General features: G+C 38.9%; 2 protein-coding genes across 2 annotated transcripts in view; both read left to right on the forward strand.

Moving 5' to 3' along the window:
* Nucleotides 1-4,102, forward strand: part of ano2b (anoctamin 2b) — a 67,706-nt gene extending 63,604 nt beyond the window's left edge. Inside the window, exons 25-26 of the mRNA XM_062443526.1 lie at nucleotides 2,235-2,340; nucleotides 3,728-4,102. Of these exons, the coding sequence (XP_062299510.1) occupies nucleotides 2,235-2,340; nucleotides 3,728-4,102 (481 nt within the window). The remainder of the gene's footprint in view (nucleotides 1-2,234; nucleotides 2,341-3,727) is intronic.
* Nucleotides 1-13,027, forward strand: part of optn (optineurin) — a 413,618-nt gene that overhangs the window by 76,970 nt on the left and 323,621 nt on the right. The window lies entirely within an intron of this gene.

Here is a 13,027-nt window from a genome sequence, read left to right on the forward strand (position 1 = left end):
GATAAATTAATAACAGAACTGTCATGACATTTTACAAACATTATCATCCTTATATCCCACCCCACCTAATCACGATATTTCACCAATTTGTGCATTTTAACAAACATGTGTAAAGTATACATTTACAATGTGTGGCAATAACTTGTAATGAGATGATGTGGGCTCTAATTGCTTTGTCATTGAATCAAGTCAGTAAATGAGCATGCAGACAAATAATTTGATGGCTTTGAATAATCATGTTAAGATAATAGTTTGATGAAGGTGTTCACAGTAACCAAAATGGCAGCATTTGTGCTCTTCAGGTTCATGAGTAGATGAAAGAAAATGTCAGCTACAATATAGATTGAGAGGAAAGAAGAATGTGGTTGGAAAATACATTTTTTTATCATTGTTTGTTGCTTTTTTGCAATGATATATTTGATCATGTGTAGGAAGTTCTGAGATACTGTAGAAACATGGCGGTGCAACATGGCGGCCTCTGTGGAGGGCGACCAGCTCCTTATGTAGATACAAAGTGCTCATTCTCAAGTAATACAAACACAACAGATCTTATTTTCAGGTGATTATATACTAATTAAATCATACTTATGAATATTATATTCACCAAGTCTGCTAGATGCCACTAAATTCTACACACTGGACCTTTAAGCAGTTAAAGTCTCAACTTTATCTGTGCTCCACTCAGCTGGCTGATTTTGCTGAACAGTTTACTTTGACTGAATCCTGCTGTGTTGTTTTAATATTTCCATATGTGAATGACTGACGACATCCAAATAGTCATGTTATAAATAAACCCTAAAGTAGACGTTTAGGAGTGATTACATCCAACATGCATCCCACGACCCTCTAGAGGATAAGCAGTATGGAAAAATGAATGAATGACTGAATGAATGAATGCATCCAACAGAAAAAACATGGCTAAACGTCTCTATCAGAATACATGTTAACATCAAGTGTTGGACCTTTGACCATGTTTAACATAGACCTCCATCATTATAACAGTGTATTAATGACAGTAAACAGATGTTTACCCGAATCCACTGGGTTACGTTTTTTTAAATAGTTTCTTCAGTGGACAGCAACAGAAAAAAACAACAACAAAGCAACATATATTCTCTCCATTATTCTGCATAAACTGATGTGCAACCAAAACACTCCCTCCCTTGTTTTCTCAGTAAGTCTTCATCTAAAACAGCCCCAGCTGCAACTTGACATCATTCTTATTCAGTTCTCCGTTCTCATTGCACTGAATCCAACAAATTCAAAGATGACAACTCTGATGGCTGAATAGTTTGACTGCCACAGATTATATTACAACACCATGTTATTATTTTTCTTAGAACCTGCTTATGCAACGCCAGCACAAGTAATGCACCGACATGAGAATCATTCAGCTGGCCCGTTTCAAGATAGCAGCCTGCCAGTTACAAATTAATGAAATATCAGCGCCAATGATGATGAACCAGTGGGGTTTTTTTTTGTTTTTTTTTAATGAGACAATAAAGCGAAATGGGTCCAAATCTATACAGTGACCTAATTTCATAAATAAACCAACTAAACAACAAAAGATGGGCTCAAGAACATGTTTTCATTCATGTTTGTTATATCCTCCACTCAGCCTTGAACTGAATTTGGACTTCACATTTCTCTGATGACCAAAACAGACAAACAGCTGTTTCATGCTGCATGTGTGTGTGTGTGTGTGTGTGTGTGTCTGTGTATGTGTTATACTAGATGACACATCCTTGACCCGCCCGTCCAACTAAATTCTTGAGTGGTTGAGTTTTATCTGATGTGGCTTCCCTAAACATAACACATCTTCTTCCCCTTGTCACATCTCTTATTCTCTCTCTATTTGTAATTTGCTCTCATTCTCTTGCCTCTGCATTTATTTCCCCCTCTCGTCTCATTTTTTAAACATTTTGGCCGTTAGCTCAACATGTGGTTGAAGTTTTCTGTTGTTTGCTTGCCAACACAATAACTAGTGTTTACTACAAAGAAAACAAAAGGAAAATGGAAGGAATCCTAATAAAGATTATCACACTTAGCACTTAGCGTCGGGTCCGGGTGAGTGGAGGAGTAGTGTGTTTTAATGAGGCTCAGCAGGGTAGAGATACATCAGTTTGGGTTGCAGGATGAAGGCAATGGAGAAGGAGAGAGGTCAGAGACAGCCTCAAGAATCTGAACTTCACAATCATCTGTTAATCGCAGTGAATGTATGTGTTTTATTCCAGGTATAAAGACTACAGAGAACCCCCTTGGTCTCCAGATGCATACCAGTTCTCCAAACAGTACTGGTCTGTCCTGGCTGCAAGGCTGGCCTTTGTCATACTGTTCCAGGTATGAGCTCATTTAGCTGTAGAGCGGATGCTAATCAAGCCTTGGCTCTGCGGTGCAGACATTTACAACCACTTTAAAACACAATGACCAACGGAAAGAAAGACACAATACAAATCAAATAACAAGCATATTAAGCATTAAAGGATGGGCTCACAACTTTTCAAGTTTGTCTTAAAACAACAGTAAGGTGTCCAGATGAAGACAGAAAAGTTTTCCTCATTTTAATTATTTCTCCTGTTTATACTGGCTATTAATGGATTCCTTTGAAAAGCGCTTTCAATAGGGGCCAAAATCCACAGTGTGTCCACGCAGTCATTGAATGCAAAAATGCATTTATAAATTAATCTGAAGCTTAGATGAGGCTTCAGCAGTCTGAGTTAGTCAAATCAAGTGGATCTGCCACATTTACAGTCTTTTTTGCATCAAATTCCTTCATTGTGTTTCCCTGTTGAGCTGTGATGGAAATATAGTAACAAAAAGAGGGACTTTGGCACTATATAGACTGTAATTCTAAAATATATCTACCTGATTTGATTCATTTGGACAGCTGAAGCTTCATATTAGCTTCAGATTAACTTTTAAATACGTTTCTTGCACAAAAGTAGCCTTGTGGATTTTGGCTCCCATCACTACATTGTCAGTGCATTATGAAGGGATCATCTAATGGTCAGTATGAACAGGAGGAATGTTTCAATGTTCTTATGGGCACCTGACCAGTTGTTTTAAGACAGACTTAAAAAGTTGTGAACCCGTCCTTTAAGTCAGAGCTCTCACACAGGTGCAAACACGTTAGTTTCAGCACCATAATTAAAAGCAGGCACATCGTTTTACTTTGATAGTTTTCATATGTGCTGTTGTGGTGGTCCACACTTCTATGTAACAGATTTGTCTCATAAAAAGACGGATTAGGCAGCGTAATTGTGTGAGAATATGTGTCAGTCATTACTAATTAGTTGGAACATAGAGCAGCTCTCATTATGATGGAGAATATTACAGATGCCTCAGTCTGTTAGTGTCCAGCTCATTTGGTAAACAGCTCTTTCCGTCTGTCTGCATGCAACACTAACATGTCTGCCACATGTCCTCAAACACAAGAGCTCAAACAAAGACAATTGATTTTGATGTTTTGTACTTCTTATTCAGTTTGTGTCTTATAAATATTCTCCTCTTTCTGGACTTTTACTTGTCTAACTCTATCATTCACTCTGCCCTTTTTATCACGCCCTCAACCTCTTAATGTAAAACCAACCACTCTTTCTTCATTGTAATTTATTTATTCATGTATTCCTCCTCTGCTCTCCTTCAATACATCTATCATTTTTTAACTGTTTCTCTTCCCAACCATCCTTTCATCCACCCCTCTTTTCCTCCTCTCTCCTTCCTCCAGAACTTGGTTATGTTCCTCAGCCTTGTGGTCGCCTGGGTGATTCCAGATGTTCCCAAAACCATTGTGGAGCAGCTCAAACGGGAGAAGAAGCTCCTGGTCGACGTTTTCTTGCGAGAGGAGAAGGAAAAATTCCAGCTCATCCAGAGCCTCTTCTCCAAGGACACTACACTCCCTCGAGGCAGCCACGTCCTTCACCCAGCCCAAGAGATCCCCATCCCAGGCCGCTACAGTACTCTACCCCCACCGAGCGTGGCTGGGGACGGAGGTGGAGGGCCGAGGGCGAGGTGTAGGGCGGCCAGCTTCAGTCAGTTCAGCAGGAAGATTCCTCCGTCGCCCAAGAACGAAAATGAGAATTCAAAGCACACAGCTGTGTGACATGTAACACATCTCGAGGGGGTGCATTGAGCTGGGCCTCAGGACTGGAGAACATGTTGCTTGGTTGATTCAGTCCGTGTGTGGTTTTGCCTGTGTCTTTTGTGTCCCGGCGTATGAGTGTGACAGAGGCGCACTGTGATGAATAAAATCACAGCTTGACTTCAAAACATGATTTCATTGGTCTCAGTGTGGTTGAATCTATAACGTCCGCACTGGTTGAATGAGTGCATGTGTGCCTGTTGTTCCTACCGCGCTGACTGTTGACCTGATAAAGTGTTATAATTTTTACTTTTTGGTAAAAAAAAACAATTATTTAGCGAGGAGCATTAGCTTCATAGCGTACATAAGCAATAATTACTGTAATAGGCTAAATAACTGATTATTAGCACCTGAAAGAGACTGTAGATAAAATAAGAACTGTATGCCATCGGACATCCAGCGATGAACACTAAATTAGCATATATGGATGGATGGATGGACATTGTGGCTCATTAGTACGGCTGTTGACTTTAAGAATATTCCTGCTTTATGTGTTAATGCTCCATGTGTCTTTATCTTAAAACAAAATTCGTAGCAATTAAAACATACCATCAGTAGGTGATAGTTAAATTTGAACAGTGGGGTTGGTCCAATGGGAGGGTTAGGGAAAGGGGGCACAGGTCAAATTAATACAAAAACTCCTCAATAGCCTTATAAAAATTCCATTTAGGCTAGGTCTGCAGGATTATCATATAACCCTAGCTTAATTCTTGATATTAGAATTGTGATAATAATTTTGATTTAATAGAACTGCTAATAGGCTAAATATATATTTCCTGTAGGCCCATTTTATACTGGATGTGGACATTGATGGTATGAACTTTTACCTCGAATTATGTATCTGTAGCAGCTGAGCGCGGTGCGGTCAGTGCAAGTTCCTCAGTCACATTACCTGCTCCTCTCCAAGGTTACACCAAACATCTGTAGTAAAGACTGTATTTGTAGTCATGTCTCCTCTTAAATATGTTGTTACAGAGGTTGCTTGATCTGGGGCTGTATTTTCAGCAGCACAGATGCTACTGAATGATCGTAGAAATGTAGAAATATTATAGAAATACTACAGGCAGCAGTGTGTCAGTATGAACCTCTCCCTCTTTTGTGACTACACTTTGCTACTTGTCACTTTGATTATGAAAGTAACATATATATGTATAGGCTACAATATATTATAGAATTGAGTAATTATAGAATATAGTTTAGAGAATATTAGAGATTCAAGACGAAACTGACAGAAGGGTGTGACTGAGAGAAAAAGTCGCAATTACAAATACTTCAGCACCATGGACAGCGCCATAGATTCATCAATACACAGCACAGTTAGGCTATTGATATTTCAGAGCCATGGTTGGGGCCATAGACTCTAACTTGCACAAACCTCAGTCAGATAAAAGATCAATGAGTCAGACAGACATCTAAACAACCCCTCTGCCCCTGCACTCTCTGCTACAAGGGGATGGAGAAGAGGGGTGGCAGGTTAATAATGGGAATGCATTTTGGTTATGCTAAGAAGGGAGGATGGCATCCCCCACTCATATCGCCTACTGCATACCATATTTCATGTACTTCTCAATACATATTACTGAAAGCACACAAAGCTCCCAGAAGAGCAAATCATTTCCTCTGCATTATTTACACCATTTAATGTTCCTCGTAGAATTCAGAAATCACTTTGAATAATTCTCAAACTTTAAAATGCCTCAGCCTCTATAATTATATTGTCAGTCACTACTCTGCTGCTAGTAATTGTTTCCCTACATCCTGCCCTATGTATTCAATGGATGGAAAACATGCCAATGTGCTACGCTGTTGTACGCCACTCATAGATTCCAGTCCGAGCTACAGCTTTAGAATTGATGATCTGTGAAGCAAACGTCTTTCCTGTTAGCCATATTGACTTTTACGGCACTGTTAAGTGAGTACAGAATGACTTAATAACTAGACGTAATAATATGTGAATGCAAAGAGAAAGCCAACACTTTTGCAAACTGTGAAATCTGAGTAAGCTATAAATCATCTCACTGTCTTTGTTGTAGTGACATATGCTTCATTAGCATTGCTTCATTATGAAATACCAGACTGTATGCATTTCTGCAGGTAAGTAATAGATTTGGGGCTCCTTTTGCCCAATTAGAAGAGCTGCATTTCATATAAAAGGACTCAGTGGTGTCACCCAACCTTTGGCCACCATATTGGAGGTCTTCACTTCCTAAGAAACAGACTGTGAAGACATTTTCTGGGAATCGCCTGTTTCTGACTAGGAATTGAGACTCATCACTGTTTTAGATCATTTCAGCTTGTTAGCTAGCTAACCATACTATCTGGTCTACAGACTACTGCTGTATAATTAACACAACTTATCAGCATACTAAGTAAGTTAGCTATTGCATGTTAAAGTCAAACTGAAATTTAAATAATCTTATCCTCTTATATTCCCTTATACTTTTTGTGTAAGGAAATATCAACTGCAATGATACTGCAGCTATTGGTTTATTTTGTTGGTTTTGTTTTACTTTAGTTTTTTCACTTAACATGGATGTAATATACAAACTGTATACTTGACTCAAAGATGGTGTCTGTTCATTTGAATGAAAATGGCTTTCCCAGTTTATAAGCCAAAAAAATGTAATAGCTTCCAGGTTGGCTTCCAAATTGTACCGTCCACTGTACACACTGCTCACTAGTGTTTGTTCAATAGATTTTACATTGGGGTAACATCACATTCTTAGTAGTAAAATATGGTTTCTCTAGGCCCTGGGAAAGTTGTACATATATAAAACCTCCATGGATAAAAATGTCACCTTGTTTGTTGTAACGGTCGGTTTTCACAGCCAGAACCAACAATTCATGAGAACACCAATGTATGAGGGACTGTCACCACAGAGTAAATAAATCTTTAAAGTCCCCCTTCACTCATAAATTATAGAGTTGGATGTTTGACTTTCAGATTTTGACACTGGAAGGCTGTTTTCACATATATCGTCTGAAGATGTTTCTCTGTGCTCATTGAAAATCTGATTTTAGGGGTGGGCTTACGAGCATGATTTTCTGGCATCACAACTAGTTTAGAAGCCAATCCTGGTCCAGTAATATTTGAATTTCACAAGTGTGGTGTGGAAACCTGAAGCTGCCAGTGTACATACACTGAGAATGGACTTTACAGTGAAGTAGTAGACATCTACGATTGTAAACAGTGTAGATAGAGTAATTTTAAGGATTTTAAGTGGTAATTACACTCTTTTAGTGGACAAACCATATCAGACACACATTATAGTTCCAAGCGAGTATTCATATGTCTTAATACATGTCTGGAGGGGATCTTAACATTTCTACATTTGTATTGATGTCAAAACAAACACCAAGAATGTTTCAAGTTCAATTTAAATTTCAGTTTGACTTTAACCATGGTTGTGTCAAGAGAGCAGGACATGGTGTGGAAGCATCAGTCCTGCTGTTGATGTGTCTTGTTGGTCAACTGTGGTGTAGTACTGCAACAAAAAACACCCCCAACAGTCCAAAAAACTGTTGGTTGGCTGTTTTCTGTTGGTTTGCACTTGGCGAGCAACTTTGATTGGAATGTGTGGATGCCATCGTAGGGTACCATATCCAATTCTCATAATGAACTTAACATGCTGACATGCTGCACACCTTCACTGCTGTTTCAGAGGCCTTGTAACTTCACTTGTATTTCCGATACAACACAACATCTGTCTGCTCAGTTAAATCTCTGTGACAAACAAATGTTCAATGTATTCACAAGGAAATTGCGATTGTGGTATATTTGTTATACTGTTCTATGTTATTCAAGAAGATAGATGTTCATCTTTACTTTTCTTAAGCTGGTGTAGACATGCCTATATATATGATTGTTAGATGGATTAATGAAATAATTTGTACTAATTGTGTGATCTGTTTGCTTTTTTTCTCATTGGCCTGTTGGTTTCTTTTTGGCCTTTCGCTGTAATCCTCACCCTGACCAGGCAATCCTAATGAAGCAGGTTACTGTGCTTGCTAGAATGTGAACAATATATTCAGAGAATCCTACATGCACGGACATTTATTTATTTGTTTTTTTAAAGAAACTGTAACATCATGTTTTTCATTATCTCAGGTATCTGCTTCCTCTTGTAGGCTTCTCTGCTTGTAGACCCCCCCCCCCCCCCCCCCCCCCACAATATATTTTGTCAAAAAAATGATGTGAGGGTAAAGGAAAACCTGTTTCTGGGCTCGGTTGGTCTTGGCTCAAAGTTTTTTTGGTAACCAGTGGATCAGGTGCACAAACATGGCAGCTGGTCAAGAGATGAATCCTGCCAAAATGTTGTTTTTCCCCAACTCAGAATAAAGAGAAAATACAAAGGCCAGAGAACCTTCCAGTCACTGTTTAAAATTACAAACCTCGTGAATTGCGATCTGGTAATCTGTAAACTTGGGAATACAACCGGAATTCAATTAAGTCTCAGAAACCTCACAGAAACATTAATAAAACAGATATGAAAGAACAAAGAAAGTCAATACTTGTGAAACTCAACTCCAATGGGATTCTCATGTTGCACAATTTGCTTAAAATATACATCAAAACAACTTGATATTCCATAAAATGTATTAGGTTTTATTTCTTTTTGTTTGTGTTTAGGATGCTTTCTGCCCCCTAGTGGTAACAAATTACTTAATGCGACTTTAAATCGCTCATCTCCTGAATAAACCTCTGACCACTCGATCACAAAACAATTTTGAGCTGGTTTTTATTAATTAATATCTCAATGCAGTGTGTTGGTCTATGTCAATAAATGGCTATAGTGATTTCTACACATGTGGTACCATGTCTTTTCACAATCTTAGGATTGGACTACAAGTGTGTTTGCAGTTTAAGTTGAGTTTACTCCAATGAATCCAATGAATAGGGTACATCTCATTTCCCTTAATTGCATCTATGTTTCCCTCACTAGTGTCTTTAGCTTACATCTTAGTTCATCCCTCTAAAGATGCATGGAGAGACACAAGGAAAAGATGCGAGGTGAGAGAAAATTAGGAAATATCTCCTTTTCTCCAAAGTATCACATGAAGCAATTTCCATTTCTGATGACAGTGGCAGCTGATCACAGCTGGATCTGCTGCATAAATTCTATCTGGAGTCTCTACAGCTTTAACAGCTGTAGAGACTCCAGGTAGAATTTATGTCTGCACAATTGTGCTAATATTAAAAAGAGATGCACTGTTTTCACTGCCAGAGCTACTGTTTTCTCTCTGCAGTCTGTTACCTGTTTAACAAACACCTGCACATGAATAAAAACTTGCATTCCGACAGTGTACTGTGTTCTGCTCAGAGGCACATAAACCATTTCTACTGGCAGAATTATATTGGTTATGAATTTTTTGCATCTTTTTATTGATTTTCTGATTGTGAATTTATTAGAATACAGTCATACTGTCTTGTGAACACTGGAAATGATTTATTAGGCTAAATGTTTCAGTAAAAATTTAAATTATGTGACTAATATTAGACCCAGTGCTCAGGAATGATCAGCATCACATGTGAACGAATGAAAATGTTGGTAAATGATGTAAAACATAAATGTAAGTAAATGTATTTTCTTAGGATGATGAGGTCATGACCCACCCTACTCTGCCTCTGACTAGCTTATTCTGTTTGGTAAGGGTTAGGGTGAAAAAACAATCTCACTTATCATGCATAAATGTAACCAACCAATCCAATCAGAGCCATAGTAGGGTGGGTAGGTGGGTCATGACTTTGCCATATCTAGGGGGAAAAAGGCCTTTGGGACAGCCTTCAAAATGGCTGACCAGACAACTTCTAGGTCAAACCAGGAGCGAGAGACAATCAAATAAGGGAACTAGGACGTATCCTCTATGATCAAACTGTTTACTAGCTGTCACTGGTATTTGCAAATATTCTTGGTATTATTATTTGGCAGGATTTTTATTTTATTTTATTTATTCCACCCAACCATCTGTTTCAGTTCATAATGGAGCAGTAACAATATTTAGTCATGTTTTCTGTGTCACCCCCATAAAAGGAGTGACATAACACTTGAAGGGTGCCATCTTCATGTAGGATTAGGGTTATTTTGCATATAACCAACAATTTAGTGAATTATGTATGTTATTATGTTTGAACAGTTGATGTTTGTATGGATTTGAATCATTTTCAGTACTAACTACAGATAGTCCAATGCAATGGGTAATATCATATGCACAGTTTGATATGTTGTGATAAAAGAGAAAGACGGGTCCAATACATCTGAGATTTTTTAAGCAAAAAACAAAGTGAAAGATTGGGTTCAGGATTGTAAAATTTAAATAACGAGAGCTTAACTTGCAGGGAAACTGGCATCTAATGATCATACCAGCATGAATTGGCAGCTTTTATAGTGTCATCTGCACGTCACATGTGCACAACTACTTTTGCGCATGTACTTCTATGCTTGCCTGTGTGTGTGTGTGTGTGTGTGTGTGTGTGTGTGTGTGTGTGTGTGTGTGTGTGTGTGTGTGTGTGTGTGTGTGTGTGTGTGTGTGTGTGTTAAAGTGGAACATCAGGGAATTTTCCTTTTAGTTGAATGAAGCCAAATTGGCACAGAACCACATCATCACCTAGCTTAACCTCATCACAGAAATATGAGCTTTGGTTGGCACACGCAGAGAGAGGTTTTAGACTGCAATGTACAGTATGCGTGAGTCTGGCAACTCCTTGCATGTGAAACTTGTCTTCTATTGCTAAATTGTCTTTCCTGATTCCTGATTGGCTCATACTGCTGGAAAACATCTTCTAACCTAACTGTATTCAAGGGTCTAAAATCCAGGATGTTTAAAGCTTCAGGTCTCATTTCCATCCTTCATTGTCTGCCCACAAGTTAAAGTAGCAGCAGCAGCATATGTATGTATTTAGGCTATTTTATAGTTTTATCTTACATTGACACATCAAAAATCCAAAATACACAACTGTGTCCAATCACAAGCTGCTTACAGAATGGGTCGCATTAAGATCATGATCACCACCAGCTGTTCAGCAGTGGGTGGTGCTGATGTGCACATTCATGCAAATCACCATCCTTAACGGGATTCAGAGGCCTGGCATTTATTGAGCTAAATGCTTAATGGAAGACAAATTTAAATTTATGTTGTTATGGTAATACAATTACCCAATCTCACTACAGTCTTTTATGTTTGTAGTGCAAATCCTGTTTTCACTTAAGGCAATAGTTCAACATTTTGGTAAATAACATGGCTTTCTTGCCAAAAGTTAGATGAAGAACAATACCACTCACATGTCTGTCTGTTCAGTGTGAAACTGGAGGCAGCAGCAGCTGGTGGGGTCAGCTCTATGTTCCCACAGCCCTATGTTCCCACAGCTCTATGTTCCTACATTACTTAGACTTTTAAACTTCAAAATTAGGCCCTATGTTCCCACAGGGTTAGGGTTAGGGTTATATTTTACAATTGCATCCATTACATTCACCCCCCAAAATTTTCCCCACACTCGTCCAGGTCTACGGCACCCAGTGACACACGTGAATCTTTTCGGCCCAAGTGGGAAACAAACCCCAGTCTCCAGCATGATAGTCAGGCATCAGCAGATTGGATAGAACTTCAACATTTAAATGTTTTAAATGTGTCCCTGGTTATGCCAATGCTCAAAGTGCTGTGCTGTATCATATGGATTGGTCAACCCAATGAGGAGAAAAGCCTGGTCTACCTGAGAGCAAAAAGACGGCCCAATCAGGACGGCGTTGTGCCCGCCCCAGTGCTTAATTTGTAAATTATTGCTCATGAGGGACTTTCACTCGTAGCCTCACATAGGTACCAGGACACCCCACATCTGTGGGACGGAGGGCTGTGGGAACAAAGGGTCTAAATTTTAATAATCTCTTAGAAATGTGGGAACATAGAGCTGTGGGAACATAGGGACTAAATTTGAATAATTACTTAGAAACGTGGGAACATAGAGCTGTGGGAACATAGGTGCTTTTGGAACATAGGGCTGTGGGAACATAGAGCTATGGGAACATAGACACGCTCCCCAGCTGGTTAGCTTAGCTTAGCATGAAGACAGATAACTGGAAAAGTTAACCAGGTTTTGTTGAAGGGTAACAAAATATGCTGTCCAACACTTTTTAAAAAGCTCTTTTTTCAGACGTTCTACATATATCATTCATTTATTCTGGGTGGGAAAAAAAACATATAAATACAACAGTTGAGCATTTACTTAATGCTAAGCTAAGGTACTGGTCTGCTAGCTGTAACTTCGTGTTAACAGACTATAGACTAGAGAGTGATATTGATCTCATTATTAAACGCTCAGCAAGAAAACCAATATGGGTATTTTCCCTAATGTCAAGCTAGCTTTTTAAATGTGTTGGCCTCAATCACAGAGCTGAAAACCAATATCACAGTTAACCACTCCCCTATAAAAAGCTGCTGTTCTATGTGATGATGTAATAACCCCAGAAATCTTCAGCTGAGACCCTCAAATCCAAATGTGCATCAGATTTGAACCTTTTCATATTCATCAATCTGATCTGTTTGTCTGATCTGTTAAGTGTGTGCATATATCTGTGTGCGCTTCCAAAGAGGATTATTTAGCCCGAGGCTTGACAGTCAATGTACAGTATATTAAAGCCTATGGTCTGGTCATTTAACAAACTCTGCTCTCTGGGGCCAGAGGCACATAAATATTTGGGTTTCTACAGGCTTAACTTTGGCATGACACACAGTCGGAACATATGCTCATAGCTGATCAGATCACAGCCTGTTGAGAGCACACAAACTTAGAGTATTTTCCTCTGGGTAATATAAAGATAAAAAGTGAAAGCATGAGATAAGGATAGGCTTGCCATAACTATAAACCCATTGTAAATCCAGGAACCTAGGAAT

This window comes from Scomber scombrus, chromosome 22, assembly GCF_963691925.1.
Source record: "Scomber scombrus chromosome 22, fScoSco1.1, whole genome shotgun sequence".
Lineage (NCBI taxonomy): Eukaryota > Metazoa > Chordata > Actinopteri > Scombriformes > Scombridae > Scomber > Scomber scombrus.